This window comes from Chelonus insularis, unplaced genomic scaffold, assembly GCF_013357705.1.
Source record: "Chelonus insularis isolate UGA/USDA-ARS -01 unplaced genomic scaffold, ASM1335770v1 contig_35_pilon, whole genome shotgun sequence".
NCBI classification, from domain to species: Eukaryota; Metazoa; Arthropoda; class Insecta; order Hymenoptera; family Braconidae; genus Chelonus; species Chelonus insularis.
Window position 1 is genome coordinate 968,485 of NW_023276524.1, and position 20,873 is coordinate 989,357.

The 20,873-nt window shown below is 28.8% G+C and overlaps 1 protein-coding gene across 5 annotated transcripts in view; it reads left to right on the forward strand.

The window, feature by feature from the left end:
- Positions 1-20,873, forward strand: part of LOC118067098 (growth factor receptor-bound protein 14-like) — a 395,959-nt gene that overhangs the window by 47,962 nt on the left and 327,124 nt on the right. The window contains exons 1-2 of one of the 5 annotated variants that reach the window (XM_035083659.1): positions 4,186-4,834; positions 12,832-13,181. The exons of 3 other annotated variants lie outside the window; for them this stretch is intronic. In XM_035083659.1, the coding sequence (XP_034939550.1) occupies positions 13,130-13,181 (52 nt within the window). In that variant the 5' untranslated portion in view covers positions 4,186-4,834; positions 12,832-13,129. Of the gene's footprint in view, positions 1-4,185; positions 4,835-12,831; positions 13,182-20,873 lie in introns of those variants that run through there. One more of the 5 variants, XM_035083658.1, reaches the window with a different exon arrangement.

Sequence of the window (20,873 nt, forward strand, 5' to 3'; positions counted from 1 at the left end):
CCATGTTCACTTGTATTCTTTAGATTGCTGTGACGCTTATTCACTGGCACTCATCCGGTACTATTTGACGTTGACGTAGTACGCTGATCCAACACCTATGTTCTATTGTATGCACAACTAACGCTTCGTTGGCAAGAATGAACTACTGATAATACTCACATCAATGTGGTTTTCGTGGTCACGTTGCTGCAAATATTTATTCAGTTTTATCGTATGCTAGATGTATTATACCTGGTCTGTTGAAATGACTTTTAACCTAACAAATGGAAGACATAAGATAACATTAATTTTATAGATATGTACCATAAATATTAGACTGTTGAATTTTTCTAATTGATTTTTATGTCTAATTCGTTTTTTTTCTCTTACTTAATCTGCTAAGTACTAAATTAAACAAATATTTAAAAAACTTAATAACACATTTTATATTATATTTATTCAACTATTATAAAATACGTAGTATTAATGGCTCTTTTATGAAATAAATTCAGTGAAAGGTGAATTCATAGAAAACTCAAATTCCCAGAAAAAATTAATCTTGACTTAACAGAAAATTTACCTTATGATTTTGAATAGAAAAAAAACATTCAACGACTTTGATAATTCAATTTTGATCAGAAAAAAGTAAAGGAGAATACGGAGCAAGACGGCTTTTTCGATTTTTGGTAACTCAGTGAGGCAAAATGGACCCTCCGAAGCTGTTAATACAAAAGTTAACATTGATTTGAAAATATGCTTATTACTCAAATGACATTATTATGTGTATAAGTCATTTTACAATTTAAAAAAATCGTCTTGTCCTATGGATCCTAGCCTTTCTTACTTCGTATCCCCCTAATTGTATAGTTGATTTCAGAAAAAAATAATTTTAAGTGTACAGTTATTATTATTCACAACAATAACATTATCTCTACCATTACGAGATAAAACATTCAGTTTTCCAATGTTTATACCAAAAAAAAATTTTAATATATAAATAATTCTTTTTTAAAAAATATTAATGGATAACGATATTTGAGTAGAAATTCATTATTCTCTAACAAAGAGATAGTGAAAAATACCATTATATGAAACAATGCATACACACTGATTCATTTTTTGGAGTATATTTAAAAGAAAACATAATTCTTTTAATATAACAAATAAATGTATTCATTATATATGGATGCTAATTTATTATTTTCAAAAAAAATTATATTTCAATATAAAATAATTAATGAATTTTTGCTTTATTTTAGAATATTTTTCAATCAGTCAATAATTTACGAAATACTTAGAAAATTTAATTATCTATCAAAGACATAATTTCTAATTTCAACAGAACAAGAAAATAATGACACTACTTTAATAATGGCTCAATATCACTGTAAATCATAGTGTTTGAAAATGATGTCACCCATTTGATTAATATAGTAGTAACTTTTAATGCACATGGAAGTGTTTAAAAAGTTACTACAATTTTAATCAAATGGATGACATCATTTTAAAACACTGTCAAATTTGAAATTTGCAGTGATCGTGTGTAAATTCTTAACAATTATATTACTATATTTCAGAAAATTTAACCTTACTTAATTAAAGGAATAATTTACAATCAACAAACTATTTAGTGAAAAATGAAATGCACTGAATAAAAATCCAACTATTTTATTTCTCTCAGTGTAAGATCTAATTAAATTTATAAAATAGCGGTAAATAATACCAAAATATTGCCCAACCAACAATAAAATTAAGTTCAAAAAAATATTTAAAAATATTTATTTCTTCTTATAATTTAATAATTGAAAAATTTTCATCATCAAATTAAAATGTATCCACTTGAAATAATTTTTAAATGAATTTTTTGCAAATATTTGCACCAATGATGTGAATTCAATCCATTTAAATTATGCACAATACAAATGTAAATTCAAATAGTGTGAATTCAATGTAATTGAAAAAGTATTGACAATTTCCGGCATCATTTTACAGTTATTCATGAAGTACACATTAACTGCACATGCAAAAAGCTCCAACGTAGTAGAGAGAATTGATCGCAAGTTCCAGGAATCTGTGACGTCATATTACGTCATACAAGAACGTCGCTAGGAATCTCTAGTGTGTTGGTGTGTGAAATGCACACATGCAAGTCAGTCCAATCTCATTTGCTGTTATCCCTCCATGCTCGCCCCATTTCTCAGAATCCCTTGGCGTTCGCGATTCCAACGTGTGCTTTTCTTGGCATAGGGATATGTCCTACGGTAGACGCGCGTGCGCTCATAATACAAGCGTTCCTACGACACACGAATCTACAACTTCGCACACTATATGCTATACAAGTTCTTCAACCGACAATACTTCCTTTGCGCCGCCGCGCACACGTTTTGTAAAAGTCTCTTTTACTGCGTACCTCACCCTCTGAAGGGTGGCCCAGGACCTACGCCACTAAAATTCGTTGTTCTGTATCATGGTTCTTTTTCGCCTGGCTTTCATAAAAAAAATCGACAAGTTGACTATATTTTAAATATTAAACTTTTTATTGTTATAAAAAATCGAAATGTGCTACATTTTTTATATTTTTTTTAACCATAATAATACTAAAAAATAGTTTGAATGTGATCAATATAAATGATTTTTTCTAAAATTTTTTTTTAAAAACCGCAGTCTGGTAGCTAACCTATTATTTCGATACTAAATTTTATAATAAATCAGATTATAACCATACTTTAAATGTTAAAGTCGATGCCCCATATACTATAATTCATAAAAAAAGGAAATTATTGTTAATAATGCATTCAAATTGTTGGCTAAAGTAGTTTCATTTCTTGACTTAAGTATATTGAAACTCTATAATTGGAGAAAAAACTTTATTGAAAGCTTGTAATAGGGCTAATGTATAATCAACTTTATGATATTACTTAGAGTTTATATAATTAAATATATGTACGCATTAATGTTTCTATTTTCATAGAAAAATATATTGTAAATCGTATGCGTGTCACACTCACATAGTGAAACACGTGTGGGATAACGTAAACACAAACTATTTTCATTTTCTCTCGTCTTTATTGCAGTACATAAGAGTATGTACCAACTCATACTATAACACTAGCTGATATTGTCGTTTTCAATTTAATAACCGTCCAATAGAGATTAATCTCATGGGGTTTCACGAAAAGGACAGAAAGGAGATTCAGGACAAGAAATAAAACAAAAAGGAACCTAAATAAGATTTCCTCTTATCATGTCAATTTGTCATTTTTTTTATAATTTCTCCAGAGGGTTAATATATCATCATATAGATTTTGTTTCTGACCCATTCTATCAACTGTACTTCCAATTAAATGGCGATTTTGCGGTATATAATAATTGAGTTATTTCAAACTTGACCATTTCCATGCAATGTTTGGCAAAATCTGATAGATCAGTGATATTAGAGCAACAACGAACAAGTAACATGACAATATAATAATGTGAATCGGACCTAAAAAGACGTCTTTTTGTATATGTCTTTGCGTCGGCGTCGTATAGTGGGTAGATATAGTGGCTAAGAATCTGGTCGAGTGGAATGAGTAGGCGCGAAGAAAGGGGTTACAACAGAGACTAAAGAGACCGCTGAAGGAGTGAGAAAGAAGTCGAAAATTCATGATAAATAAACAGAGATAAAGTGATAAAAACACGCGAGAAATAAAGTTAGAGTCCTCGACTATGTGCAAGACGTTAGTTGTCTTCATTTCAACTCTCACAAGGCTCAACGGCGCCGAGCGAGAGAAGACCAATGAAAATAGACGCGTCTCGGTCTCTTGAGATGGCAGAAAGATAAGGATGGACAATCAGACGACGCACGAGAGACGAAGCGTAACGGCGTGTCCACGAGTTGCTGTATTATACAGATATATAATACTATATATAAGCTACTACAATTACAAATATATTACTACTATACTACTGCGCATAAAACCATCCCAACCTATACTTCATACTCTATATCTATAGAATACTCCACTCTAAAGCAAGTAGATGTGTATTTTCTCCTGAGTCTCTTCTCTCTTTACTTGTGTGAGTGTTTGGCCCTGCGCGGCGGTCGCTGATGCCTGTGACTTGGTTCTTTCGCTTGTGTATGTGCTCGTTTGTGCGCCTACTGGATTGAACGCTCGATGACTACATGCGAGGTGGCGGGAATTGTCGGGTTTAGTGCTACGCGAGACTCCATGTAAGAAGTATGTTTGATCGTTCCTTTATATGACGCCAGGTGTCCAGGGTTAATCTATTCGTGACTGTTGCGTTTGTTTACAATCAAATCAGTCTGTGCAAATACAAGAACAGCACAATACTATTGTTGCTACCTTTGTGGTCCATATATTCGTTAAATAGTTGGTTAAGTGACCGTCAGAGTGACTAGATCACTATTGATGTGTAGTTTTACGTTTTCGTACGGTTTGAGCTTTTATTTACTCATTATAAACGCGACGTAAAAAGAATTAACGCGGTTGTTGACTCCATTATTTTTTTTTGATGGTTAAGAAAGTCTATATTTAGTATCTTTTAAGTTACTTGTGGTTGTTTACGTTGTTCAACGTCGTAATAAAGTGACCTATATGAGAAAGTGTGTTTTTTCGATGTCTATTGTGTTTTCAAGTGATTTTTTTGTTATCATTGTTTTGTTTTTTCGTTATCATATGTGAGTTCCGTGAGTGTTATTATTAATCAATATTGTTGCATTGATACCAACGATATACACGTGGGTGTTGATCGTGTAATTTAGAGCGGTCATGTATTGCTTTGATTTATTCTGGAAGTAGTGTGCACAATTCTTATTACTTGAGTCACTTTGTATGTATTTCTGGCGTCTCATGTAATATTTTTATTTCTATAAACCATAACGTTTCAAACATCATTAAATCACAATAAACAATCGGTTGAATAAAAATTCGAATCAATGATAATGAATGAACCTGTACTACTTTTATAGAAATCAAATCTTATTCTACCGAAAATATTTAGAAGCAGCAATTTCATTCCTTATATTTTAATGGTTTTGGAAGTGTGAATTAAATGCGAATTATGAGCTCTTTTGTAATAATGAAATTTCATCTGAAATTACGTACGCATTTTATTTTATTGAATTCCTCTCAAATAAATGATCATTCAAATTTCATGACTGATTTGAGTGTCGGAATTATGTATAGAGTAGTACACATTAACTGAACTCACTTTAAATTTTTTTCACTTCTGGTTTGCTTCAAGGTTGAATCGTCTTACTTTGTCAATGTTTGATTTGGAAATAATGTAATTCCCACGATAATCGTAAAATTAATTAATAAAAAAATATCACATATTTTTATACTTATTGACTTATTTTATATGTACAAAAAAAAGAAGGATTTGTTTTGTTACGGCAGTTTTTATTCAAACTTTCACGAGACAGTAATGAAATGAGATGGATGATAAAGTGAGATATTTGAAGTTCGTGAATTTTTATGATTATTTTTTTTGTGGAATTAGATTGAATTTTGATTATCAAACAATTATAGAGTATGTATTGGTTCACAATAAATACATGTTGTATCATTACTTAATACTTAAATTATGATTCATGATATTTCATTAGAAAAGTAGTACACGTGTCACGGAAAAAAATTACTATAAATATACACAATTTGTTTGCGTGTATAAAAATGTTTTTATTTATGTTATTGTTTAACAACATAATATTATGACTAACATTTAAGTGAAAGTATTTTTGAATTCTATTGATTTAAAAAGGAGTGAGGAAGTAAAATTTGTTAATTACTTGTCTGATTTATTGGAACAATATTGTCATAATTATTTTTAGAATAATATTTATATGGAAAAACATTTTTACCGCATTAAATTTTTGTGAAGTTATTAAAGAAAACTGAAATTGATTGATTATCTGTTGTGATAAATATATGTAAATTTGTAAATGAAAAAAAAATTCGAAAATTACCATTGATAATTTAGTAATCGTTTGAGTTAATATAGCATTGATGATGAATTCTTTATCTACCGTCTCAACTATTTGTGTGTACATATTTGTCACATAAGTGTCAAATGAATATATAAAAGAATATTAACTTTTCAAATGAAAAAATGAATCACAAAAATAGTTTTTTAGGTAACAGTTATTTTTTAATTAAATCAGCTGATTCAATGAGAATTTGAGCAATGATTCAAAGTATCTTGCTACTATTCGTATTTCCACTTGACACAGTTAACTTGTTCAAGAATGAACGGATCGAGTTAATGCATTCAATTATTTTAATGTTATGAGTTTGATAGGATTGATCATTCGGTGAACATTATACATAATATTGATAAATTTGTTGTATTGCTTTTTTATTTGTTAATTTCAAGCTACTTGATCTACTGTCGGAATTCATAACGTGAAAAGTGAGAAGTTTCTTAACTTTCCATTTAGAAATTATAATAAATTTCATTTCTGGAAGTTCAAATTTTGAAGTATACTTACGCTTTGAAGTTGAAAATGCTCTTTTCAATTTGAATTTAGGCATAATTGTTCGCTGCTAAATAATTTAATGAATAATTGAATAAATTAACTTACATCATGGCGGCAAATATTGTCCGATTACAAATAACTCCATTAATATATGTATATGTATATATTTTGAGTAAATGCAAACTTGAATTATTTTAATTTTGTTAACATTTCTTATTAGCAGAAATAATTCTTAACAACAACAAATCACTTCCGTTTGTTTATTGCATTAATAATGTATTTAATATTAGTTTCGACAAAAATTGTAACCGTCACCGAACTAAGACCCTAATTTTATACACCAACTATCACTGATCTAAATATCGACCGCTAGTTTCCCTGATTAACACTGACCAGAAAACTCTATTTGAACATTTCATCCAGGGATACTTACAAATAATTGGGAAAGTAAAGTATTAATTGTTAATAACTTAAGTTATAAAATTTATTGAATAAGAAACATGTGTAAATATATATTAAATTCAAATGCTATTCTTTAAATTTCTTAAAAAATTGTGGAGGAAAATGAGACAAAATATTTTATTGATCTTAGTAATTTCTTGTCTCAATAAAAACACGATCGTAAAGAAATAAATAAATGTTTTTTACCTCACATATCTTGAAAACAGATGACAATATGAATTCTAAACTAAATTACTTGAACACATAATTACATAATTAACACTTGATTGAATTTTCACTCAATTCGATTTTGTAATTCATTTTTTTATGAGAGAAAACCTATTAAAAATAGAAAACATGGTTAATGGAAAAATAGCTCAACAATACTTCTTACTTTTGATAGAATGTCATAGTATTTCTAATTTTTTAAATATTTATTATCAATAGTATATAATTAGTTATATTCAGTTCAAAATAGATGTATGTTGTTATCAACCATCAGATGAAGTCCGTGTGAATAAAATATAAAATTACATAACTGCATATTAATTGTACTCATCAAATATGTTTATGAATCATTGTGAATTGTTTATAACAATTACATCCATACTTACAATATAAACCATTAAATAAAATTTGTTTCGATCAGACCGGAAGTAGACTAATATTTTTATTTTAAAGTTGAATCAAATGAATATTAATAATAAACAATTATTTCAACCAAATAAATTTTTAAAAAAAAAATTATTTCAAAACAAATTCAAATTTTCAGCAGCACAATTATTTATGAGGCGTGAAAAGGTACATTTAGGACTTAGTAAGCTAAAATAATCATTTTATTTCATATTATTATCATTTGATGATGTTTCTGTATATTTCATAGAAAATGACGTCAAAGAACACATTCGCTATAACGCTGTTGAATCATTTTCTATCTGTTATACTACACTTTTCGGGTTATTTATTACATACCTACTAGTAAGAGCTGCTTCATAATTTTTTGAATAATTTGGTAGATGTACAGCTTTACTTTTTTGATAAACATCATTTTTTGACCATATATACATAGTATTTGCTCTGAATGATTTTTCAATATCTCATGATTCATTGTCACAAACGCATCCAAACTCAATTGGTAGAGATTTTGACATTCGTCATCAAGTTTTTTACTCATTTCTACATATTCGCGCTGCCATTTCTTTATTTTTCATTCTTTTTTTTGTTCGACTCTTGTGTTTTATATTATAACTTGAGAATGAGAATAGTCAATACAAATTCCCTATTTTATTATATTTATATTATGTGGCCTCGAATTAAATTAACTTTTTATGGTTTAAATAAATTTACAGATATTAAGAATGGAAAGAATCGAAAAACAAATTAATTTTTCAGTTTTAATTTCATTATCATCAAACAGCTGCAAAGCCTTTTGTTGTGTTTGAAAATTTTTTCAACCAAAATTAAATGTTAAGCTAACCCTTGTGTACACAACAACAAAACAGTGTGAAACTAAAGGTATGACGTGTGCAAGTGTTATCATTATTACAATATTATTATGAATTTATGATGAAAATGAAGCGGACCGAAAATTATTTTATCATTAGATCAATATGGTAAATTGCTCTATTTTTTCTTAATCTGTTACCATGAGAAAAAAAAATAATTCTGTTTCATTCATCGAAAATAATAACAATAGTAATGATCTGCTAATGTATAAAGTAGATGTTTTATTAATAACATAACATAATATTGAAATGTTATTTGATGACTTTCGTTAATGATTGACTTTTTGTTTTAGTATGAAAGAAAATGCATTTTAATGAGATATATGAAGTGATTGACATGGTGATGTAATTTATATTAAGCATATGTCCTAAGTTTATTGATAGAAAATGATATTGTATTCTTCTTACTCTGGTAGTTTATGTGTTAGTTTATATTTATTTAATTACTTGCGTGATTTATAACCATGTTGATCTCTCTTGTAATAACGTAATTTGTACAAGTGTGAAATTCCTTACGATCATAAAAAGCATTACGCATGACGTGAATCCAGTTAATATACTTATCTTCTTTATAGGAAATGCGTTCGATAAATTTCATTAAATTGTCTTCTTAAATAACCTCATACACAAATAGTAAAATGTAAAATATTGTTATTTATCAGATACTTAGTTTTTAATGTCATTATTACAGTACACTACGTTTCATTTTGATAATTCTTTTAATTTACATAATTTAAAAAATTAATTATTTTCATCTCTGCTTTTATATTTTAAGTTTTACAGGAATGGCGTTATAAGAAATTTAAAATCGTTTTTTGAATTTAATATTAATGTATTCATCAATTTTATTCTGATGGTTTTTAAGTTAAGAAATTTTATTTAAATAATTATTAATCAGTATCTAATGGAAGAATTGATTAATTATTGTTATTGAAATTCGTTGATATTAATAACAACATATTCTTTGAAATATCATCTATAGATAAATGTTGATTATACTAATAAATAACGGTATTAATAAAATCACTTTCTTCCTCTTAATTTTTTGTGATGATTCATAGTATTTTGGTTTCTAAGGTGTTCATAGAAATGATATTATGGGATGAGAGTTACGACATTTCCTGTTGAGAAGTTGCAATATCTCAATTTAATATATCCCAGTATGTCTAGGTAAACCTCGTAATTTTTGTGTTTTTTTTAATTATTCAATAATTTGACATGATTCGCGTGCGACATAAATTACATGTGATTTTTTCGGACTGTAGCGTGGGAGTAGAAACAGGAATACTCGAATGTCATAATGGAGAGTAACAAGAGCAGTACAGAGTTGTACGTATTTGACGAGAGTAGAAATGGATATAAAATCCGATTAATTGCTTAAAATTCATTTGTTATAGAGCTTTTTCGTGTGATAAATATTGCGATTAAAAAAAAGATATTGAGTCTTAATGCTATTAAATGTTGTTGACTAACAAATTAATCATGGAAATTCTAAATAAATATTTTTTTTAATTCCAAATTTAATCCACTGTTTTGATTGAAGATTAATATCCCGTTTTTTACTGTTTGAGGTAAATATAAAATGTTATTGATATTTTTATACATATGTTAATGGAATACACGCCTTTTTAAATTTCATTCATTTCATTTTTTCCCGCTTCCATGGTCGAAGTTTTTTCTTTCACCATGCGGCTCTTTCTTTAGCATTCCGGTGTGAACGAGTCCTTGTCCATTCGATGTAACAAGGACCCACCGCTTGTTTGCGGTTCTTCGCGGCGTCTTTTGTTACGCGATGCGAGTTTGCAGCTTCTCTATACTTTTCTTTTCAACTTTTTCTTCTTTTCCGTTGATCCTAGGATTTCAAATGTCAGACATCTAGAGAAACAAAGTGAGTTAGCGATAACGAGAAAAAGGAAATATTTGAAAAAGTACAACAGAAAAAAAATACTTAAAAATAGAAATAAACAAGAACTTACAGTGTGGGCCTTCTCAATGCTGTTGGGATCATACATGAACCGCTGGATCATTGGCAGAGGAATTCGTAGAAAGGGTAATCCAAGAACGGTTGAGTAATATTACAAAATGGAAAACAAGTCATAAACAGGCACTGCCGTATGTCTGTGTGTATCTATTGTTGTTTAATGTTATTATTACAGCTTTTCGATTCCAAAAATATTTTCTACATAATTCAGCTTATCTTTTTTTCTTCATCAGAAAACGACGGATTATAAATAGAGCATTCTCACGACAAGTGTACTTTCAAATTGAATGTTAATTCTTGACATTATGAGTAATTTATAAAATTATAATATTTACATTAATTCACATATTTACTGCAAGTCTACTAGAGTTTAAGTATTTATCAAAATATATCGTTTGGATAAATACCTTACACTTTAAATCTAAGTGCGTCATTCTTGTAGACATTTCTAGCACGCTAAGCTTCTTCAATATTAAATGCTGCAAACAAGTTATAGATTTTACACACTGTGAAACGTATAAATAGTGTAATAATTATTAATTAAAATAAGTAAAAAAAGTCATTTTTTGTAGCTGTTCATTATAAAATAATTATTATTCATTTATCACTGTATTCTTGTCATTATACTTCGTACACATTACTGCAAATCCAAATGTTTAGAAATTAAACACTTGAATTCTTTTAAATTTTCACCACAACCCTGTATAGTATTTTTCAAATTATTTATAAATATTTTTCAGTAAAGAGAAGCTGATGGATAGATTATATTCTATGGAAAAATATTGAGGTAATAATACTTTAATACAGCCTAGCTTTAGCACACTTTGTAGTGTGTATTTGTTGATAGCAATTCGACATTTTATGCACTCAAAGGGTTTTATTTTTACATACTTGGATTTTTAATGTTGTTTCAATTAATGAATAAATTGGTCTTCTTAACAAAATACATTATAGATTAATAACAATGAAAATTTTAAATACGTGCTATCAGTATTCATGCAAAATTTAATACAGAATTTTATCAAAAATCCGTTAAGTGCTAACCTATGTGATCTCAATGATTAGCGGAGATATAAAATTTAATATAGGTCGATATATTTATAATCATCCGCGGATAGACTATAAATATTTGTATTCCTTCATCTCTTCTCTCCTTGATTCTTTGTACACTCTATACATAGTTTTCAATATATTATAATGTTTATATACATATACTGTTTATACAGAGATGCATGCACAAAGGGTAGCTTTCCAGCGGAATCGAGAGGTCCGCGTTTAAACGATTACGTTGGCCGTGTATACCTTATTATATGCTCTGTTGTTTATGTTGTACTTCTATATACCTTGTGTTCTTCTGATGATAATTACCAGAGGGTTCATCGTGTGTGGCGATTCCGGCAATCACAATATTGTTGTTTTATCATTCACTGACCAATAGATGTTGATTGAATTGAAACAAACACTGTATAGATTCGAAACGTATCATCTATTCATTGCAACATGTATGATGCATTGGAAAATTAATTAAAAGAGCTTTACAAATGTGCACCAAATATTATTTTTTTTTTTTTAAATCTGACTCTTAGCATCTAAAGTTTTATTTATTCAAAATTATGACACATGAAATTTTTTAATCTTAAAAATGTTTTTAAATTCTTTTTGAACGAGTTTTAAATTTATAGACCAAATTAAATTAAAAAATCAAATAAATGATAGCATATTTTTACATAAAATTACTAAAATGTATTCATTAACACCAAGATGAAAAACTACATCTTTCCAGTCTGAGTGTTTTGGAGCAACTGAAGTTTTTCTAATCAATGAAGTCTATCGGTGATCTCATCAGTCTGAAAAACTTTGATCATCATTACAAATATTTTTAAAAAATAGTTATGGTTTTAGACTAATGTATAACTTTATTTATTTTAAATTTATTTACAAAAATTAATCTATTGAAATTGTGATGAGTGGTTTGAAAAAGTTTATAACAATACTTTTGATCCGAATCCGATGCTAGAAACAAGACTGAGAGATATTTATAATTTTTAAAATGTTCACAAAGCAAACAAAAGATAAGCAATGAATGGATGATTAAGGACACGTAAAATCTGATGAACATTTTTATGCCGAGGTAGTTACAATAAGTTTGAGTTCATAATTATTAATTTTCTGACAAATTTCTTAAGGTTTAACCTATTTTTATAGTTACTGTTTAAATCAAATCAGAAATGTTAATTTACAATTAATGTCTATATTTATTAATTGATGAATGCTCTGATTCCATTTCCAAATACTAATTAAGAATAATTAATGTGATTATTATTCAAAAAACAATGTTCTGTAAAAATTTTCATTCAACCGTTGATAATGATAAATATAAAAGTTATAAATTATCACAAAAAAGTTATAATATTATTTATCAAAATTCATTTCTGTTTTTTTAGTTGTGTTCAATATCATCAGAGTGTGAAGTACAGAAAAATAAATTTTTGAAAGACTCTGTAGGATTGCTTGTGATTAGTGATAAACTAAATAGAGATTTAATAAGTGCATATTGATGTTGATACTTGTATCATTAAAATAGTTGTAGTGATGTATTATAATAATCGATCGATCTTTTCTTGTGTTTTCTCAACGGAAGACAAGCACAATAAACTTTTGACATAATTTTTTTAATAAAACACGTTGAAAGACATTGATATAAATCGTGAATAAAGTGTTTCTGCAAAAAACCTGTACATCATGGATTACCGACTTTTGTCGAGTAACAACAATAATTATCCTACCCACCACCGTGAGTATTCTACAACTTTATCAAATATTTATCAGCTTCATTATTCATGGGTAAAATCACACTAGCCGATAATAATCAACCCGCTTCAAACATTTAGTACATTAATTAATGAATAGAATATTTAATTAAAATCCCATATTTATCAAGCATTCACGAGTAATGAATTATTTATTTATGGTGATTAATATTTTATTAGTATTTATTGGTTTCCCATAATAAAAATTGCTTATAATTACTTTAATTTTATTATCAATCATGCATGAATCATAGCAGAAATAGTATTTTTTTGTGTTAGCTTAGTCGATTCTTTTATCTTTTATCTGTTTACTGTAGTACAGAGGTATACCTACGTACTAAAGTAAACATAATTAATTGCTTAATGATAATTGCTTGAATCTATTTCCAAAATACGCAATCTCATGCACGAACGACTTATCAATTATATAAATATTTAACTTGTAATCACTTTGTTTTCATAATTCGTATGAAAATGATTTATTTTCTAAGATTTCGGGTGCTACAAAGTTTAGGATTTTATTATTACTCGAAGTGCACAGGCGTGCGTGCAGCATCGTATTCCATACGTAAATAAGAAAAAAAAAATTATATTTTTTTTTTAAATTAAAAACCTCTCCCGCCATAACTTCTAACAGCCAATCGACACCCGAATAAAACGATGACGGATATGATGACATTATGACGATAACCGGCCATGTCTTTTTTAAGAGAGGAATAAGTTTGGAATTATATTAATGATGGATTATTTTTTTTCTCACAATTCTACGGAAACTTGAGTTAACTTCTCATTGATCATGAGAAGCTATAAAGTCTCACTTGCTTCGCATAACATTGAAGTAGTATATTGTTAACCAAGGGAACGAAATAGGGCATTATTATCTGGACATATTATTGCAACCCGAGCCGTGGGCAAGCGAATATCTATATAAAAATGCCTTATTTTGTTTGCATCGTAAACATTCTAATTTTTATTATATCGCTGCTAAAAGTTAACTTTTTCTCCAATTTTCAGGGTGGAAAGCTAACGGTTTTTTATCTTGAACGAAGATAACGCTATTCTCTAGAAATGCAACGGTGAAAATAAAAACATGAACTGAAAAATCAGTGAATATTTATTTATTTTACAGTGTAAGTGTAGTCACTGTTTGAATCAGTCGTATTATATTCATTGATTTTACAGTCCACTTTATTCTTTTCACTATTCCATTTTTAAAAAATAGTCTACAATGTCTTTTTTTAAGAAAATCAATCCATGACTTTTCTTCCTGAAAGCAGAAAAAAATGGTTAATTTTCGCCGGGAATATGATAAAAATTTGTTCCTGCGCATGCGCACACGCATGTTTTTCCTCTGTACTAGACAAAGACGTCATGGTCTCTGAATTGAGAATAAAATCTAAATTCTGTGACAATATGGCAAAAATGAAAATTTACAACATAGGAATAGATTTATAACACTTCAATCTAAAATATTCTATTTCTTAACTTTAATTTCAAGACAGGATTTCTACACGACTGGAATGGTGTACTTTATTCCCTTGATACACTATGTAATGTATTTTTAACTTTGCACATGTATCTGTAAATATATAATGACTGAGAGTATATGTAGACTATTCTTGATTCTTTATATAACCCGAAATGAATGTTAATGACATGCAAGTACTTCTTGAAATTTTCAACTTGCTTTTTTGAGCTTCCATTATTGTAAGTTTGACAAATAGAATAGAAATTCCTTCAAAGTAACAAATTGTTTGATAATAATTTTGATCAAGTTTATTAGTTTATTATCAAATGCAAATATTGATAGTGTAGTTTTTTTGAGAATTTTAATATCAAAAAAAATAATAATAAAAGTACTAACTAGTAAATTTTTTTTAGTGTTTTGCAACTATTTAAATAACGAATAGATTGACAGACCGTACAATTTTTTGGAACAGCTGTCAGCTATTTAGCATGCTTTTATTATTAATATAAGGGAGACTGAGGTAAATTGAATTACAATAAGTTTGAAGAAATAAAATAATTCATTTATCAGCTTAACCCATTAGAGCTCATGGCTAGCACAACATAGATAGTGTTGAAGTAACTATTGAAATCATAGCATGGCTAAAAAATAATGTTAACGTATTTCGTAGTTGTTTTTTTTCCGTCCAATTCTATGGGAAAATCATGAGTCATGATATTTTTTTTGAAATTTTCAAGTATAGAGAGAAATTGTTAAAAAAACATTTTTTGGAGCTTTTTTTTCACTTTTTCTACATAAAAAAGTATAAGCTATTAGTATAGGTGTAGAAAGTCTTTGTTAGTGTTTCACTCATAGCATAGGTTTATAAAATCATTGATATTTTAATAATAAACATATGAAATTATTTATGAAAATAAAGACATAATGATTGGTCGAAAAATCACGAATACGTCAACCTTATTTTTTAGTCATACTATAATTCCAATAGTTATTTGAGCACTGTCTATGCGGTTACTAGCCATGAGCCTTAATAGGTTAATTCTTTTATGAATAATTCTAAAAAAAACCGTAATTTCATATCAACATGTATCAATAACGCAAATTTTGAATTTTAAATAGAATTTAATACTAAATCTGTATGTGATGAAGCAGTCGAAGAAGTTTTATTTGCCCCACATTCCAGACAAAATTGCACATAGAGTTTATTTCATGTAAATTTACTATTAATAATGTGTTGATACTTTTTTTGTAACAGAGCTTGTTTATATTTAATTAGTACAAGACCAAAATACGACTTGTATCAAAATTAGAACAACTGCGCATCTCCTACACTCAACTTGTTGCTGTTACACAGAGTCATTTTACTCCAACTAATTTGTCTTGAAACATTCTTTCATATGAATAATTATATCGACTCATTCGTTTTTTTATTATTAATATTTTTGTGACCATTAATTAATTGCTTACACCGAGCGAAAAATATAGTTGGCTTTACTATTAATAGTTCGAAAAAGACTCAACTATTTTTTTTGTAAAATTAGCGATTAACACAGGATTTTAATTCCAATTATGGAACTCAACTATTATTTTGTAGAGTATAGTTATTAAGGAATAAAACAGAATGAATTATAATGTACAAAACTTATAAAAATTAATAAAATTCATAATTTAAAAGTAAATAAAAAAAAATCATTAGAAAAAATCAAAAACTTTTTTTTTTTAAATGGAAACTTCAATCATTATTGATTTTTTATGATCACTGTGATATTAGACTTCATTAATTTCAATTTCATGTTCTTATATATTTTCGTATCAAAGTAATTGAAATAATTCAATTTACCTCAAATTTTACTGTACGTCAGTCTTCTTCAATTCAATTACATAGTTTTCTCTTCAAATTAGATTTTTAAACGTAAGTTCACAAAATACTTACGCTTGTAGCTATAAAAGTTACGATAATCTATATCTGAGCTCGTTACGTTATTCGTAGATGAATTTTTTGTAAAACGATACATGATTAATAAGTTCCCTATAATTTATTCATTGATTATAAGTTTTTAGTCGTTGTAAATTTACTATTTTAATGGATCTCCAGCCTTCAGGTTATAATATAATTTGAGAACTTACATCGTTATTTTAGAGAGTACGTAAGTCTTTATGATGATCATTTTTCTGAGTTAGAAATGTACTTAGAAAAAATTGATTAGAAAAACTACAACAGCCCTAAAATATCATGTGTTCATTAACACACAAGGAGAAATGCTTTCGTGTTTTTTGAACGAAAATGCAAAAAAAAAATAATATGGATAGCATGTGGATATGAAATACAGAGAGGGAAAATAAAGGAAGAGTTACAAACATTGTATATCTATCCAACAACTCAGATTCACTTGGAACTTGGCAGATATATTCTCCAGATCTCGGAAAAAGTGTGTGCAAATTTCCATAATTTTATGACGGCCGTTAGCCATCTTTACAGATTATTGAAACACAAAATAACGAGTTATTACTGGAGGAAAACATTGTATTTTCGATTTTACTATGTCAATCAACTTAAATTTCTTATATATATATTGTAAAATATATATACGTGTCTATCTATAGATGGCTTGATAAACGACAGAATTTGTTGATAGCAACATGCGACTGGTTTGTTTATTTTAGTTTGTGACTGTAACTAGCACAGATTAGACGTTTTTTTTTTTAGATTCTGCATTTGGGTCTGTCATTTCAATAAACTCTCCTTTTAATATTTATTTATTTCCAATGACGAAATAATAACTCTAAGAAATATTAGAACGTTTATAAAATTAATTGCAAGATCTCAATGAGAGGGAAAAATATCTGGTTAGCTCAAATCTCAGTCAGAAACTAACCATAAACAAATCGGTCGAGCGTTACTAACAACAAATTCAGTCGTTTGTCAAATTATATATAGATTAAGACGTATATTTATTTAACAATACATACGAAATTCTAGAAGTTCAAAATGATTGGTAGCTTTTCCTTGTATACTTTTATGGATATAGAATAACCTACGGCAAGAAAAATGGTTTTTGCTTTTGACGTTCATCTATGCAGAGACATAATTATTGGGCAAGAAAATGGATAAAAGTTATCTTCGCTGAATATAAGTTATTGTTTTTATGAGATAGATCTTACAAACTTTTTTGTGTTTCTTTTATAATCTTAACTGTTACTTTTATAGTAATATATTGTTGGATTCCAATCGGTTTATTTATTAAACTTCAAATCCTTTTTAACTTAACTACAATTTATTCAACTTGAGTACAAAGTATGAAAAGTATAATGTTGTCCCTTAGGACTTCAGGTCTAATCTAACTAAAATTAAGAAAATCAGGACTATTTAAGGAAGTCTTAACCTAGAGAAGTGGGAGGTGGAGTGACGTAAGGATTGGTGGTTGTAGGGTTGACGTGGAAGGGTAGGTTATCTGGAAAAGTGAAATCGTGGGACTTGTGTTTTGGGACGGATATAGGCAGTAAAAGAGAAACTTTTATTGAGGATGTACAAAAAAGGGTTTGAGGAAAAGCTTTTAAAATTTAGTTACGTTTTCTAAAATATTATTTACGATACGTGTTTTAAGATGAGTTAAGATAAGTTAGGGTATCTAACACCTCCCCGTTTTGGATTAAAGACAGAGTCTTTAATAAAAATATTATAAAAATGTTATAAAAATGTGTTTTTTTTTTTTTTTCCTTGTTTATAGTACTTCTTATACTAATCTTAAAGTAATAAGGATATATATAAAAAGGGATACATATAAGTATAATAATATGGTGAATTAAATTATTGTTATTGTTGTTACAATGGGTCAGTACTTCTGCGTGAACGGATTGCTTTCGGTTGAGTGATTGATGTCCTAGGTCCGTCTGTTGATTCCTCTGGAATGGTGATTCTTCTTAGTGGTGATGGGCTTCGTCGTTCGGAAAGCACTACGTCTCTACTGGAAGTAGTATATTCTCTCCGTAGATCCGAGTCGAAATTGCAATTTATGAAATTTTTGATCATTGGTGGAATTATCTCGCCGTCTGATGGTCTTCGGGTGAAGCAGCATAATCGTTTAAGAAGGTGTAGGCATCCACACCAACGGCAGCAGTTGATAATGATAGCCATCAGTATGATTGAGGCTATCCCTCCTAATAAGATTGTATACCAATGTGAGTGTGATATGATAAATGGTTTTGTAAGTCTCTCCGTAAGTACTTCATTGAGATCTTGGAGTTTTTTATCGGCAAATTTAAATTCATTTAGATCAATGCTGGTTAGTTGGATCGGTTTCAGCTCAGATAAGATTTTCTTATTCATTGTTGGGATGGAGATGCAGCAGTCATGACTTACTATACTGGCCATTGGTACATAAAAAGTTGAGTTTTTGTTATTGTATCTAGTTGGTTCTAGCAGGTATATATTTGTGAATCCTCTGCAGTTGTTATTTAGACTGATCATTCCGGATTGTTGTATAAGAACATCTTCCATATGGTTGTCGTTGCACATGATGGTGAGAGATGTGGGCTTTTGGAGAACATAAATCCATCGGTTGAAATCGATGTATGTCCAACTTTCAATTGAGGCCTTGATAGTTTTTGTATGGCAGTCTTCTGGGATGTACTGGGTATGCGGCGATAGCAGTGCCACCTCGCAGATGCTTGAGCTGGTCGTCCTTAATGTGTGAATGTTTTGGCACACATAATGTCCACCTTGATACATAGTACAATCCAAAAGGTCCTGAAGGAAAGTGAATTGGGATTTGGATTGGGAGATAAGTAAAAATGGAGAATTTGGAATTAGGTATGAATATATGGACGTATTTTGATGTTGAATGGGTAAAGAAATTAATTGGTAGAGTTCATAGATGAGCGGTTTAGCAGTGGGAATATCTATAACAAATATTACTGTATTTGTATGGACTATTACGTTAATTTTTATTAGACTTTCTATTGTTGGGATGTTCGCGTGTATAGGTTCAACAATTAAATGTTCGGCACCATTGTATTTAAGTAATTCATTTAATAATTCTTTTGAGCTTATTAAATGAGGAGATAGGATATTATTTTTAGCGAAGGTGATGGTTTCGATAGCTTTACCAAATTCTCTTGAAACGAAATTTGTCAGAATAGATAAAGAAGTTATGTGTGAAGTGACCCGATTTTCGAAATCAACGAATTCTAAAAAGTCTGTAGTATTTGTTTCAAAATTCTGAATCTGTTTCAAGTTATCATTAATGGTTTTTTCTTGACTTTTTAGGGTCGTTAGGGAATGGTTAAAATTTCTTATAGTGCTTGTTATTATCTGTATCTGTGATTTTAATAGAGTTTGTGTTTGAACATTATCATTAATTAACATTTTTATGCTATCACTGTAATACTGAGCATCATCAGCGTCAGGAGTTCCAAAAAGCCAATTAAAAACATAAGAGACTCCGTTTATAAGGCCGCGGATCTTCCGAGTTTGATTGATGAACATATCTTGGATTATTCCATAATTATCGTCAATTGCTTTTATATCGTTTTTAATTAACTCTAATGTCTTGTGGCAATTTATTGTTACGTGGTCGCGTACTGAGAGAGTTGTGATTTGTGTGCAAAGGCTTCTAGTTAATATTGCGTTATTTATAACTATATTGCGAGCGTCAAAAAGATGTGTTAAATTTAAATGAGCAAGAAGGGTAAATTTTGAATTTGATATTCTAGCTGTTCCTTTCTTGTTATAGAATAACCCACTAGTATGTGATAGAGGATGATTTTCGTAGTAATAACTAAAAGTGGGATATGGAAGAAGTAGGAGGATTAGGTACGTCGGAATCATTTTCTGAAACATAATGTTTCAACAAGTTAGTGTGATATTTAATGGGTTTGTTTTTGTTATTAATTATTTCTACAGTACTATTTGGGAAAATCTTGGAGATTCTAAAGGGTCCATTAAATTGCTTTGCTAACTTTTTTGATAATCCCGGTTTTATTTGTTTTTGATGAATTAGTACTAAGTCGTTGATTTTGAACTCTTTAGGATTAATTTTCCGGTCAAAGTATTCTTTACTTTTTTCTTTTGCAGTGATAATATTTTCGCGTGCAATTTTGAAGGATGTGTTCATTTTAAATTGTAGAGCTTTAATATAATCATCATAGGTGTAATGAAACTGGGGTTCCTGTGTTATGGAAGAAGGCAGATAGGCCTTATGACCAAACA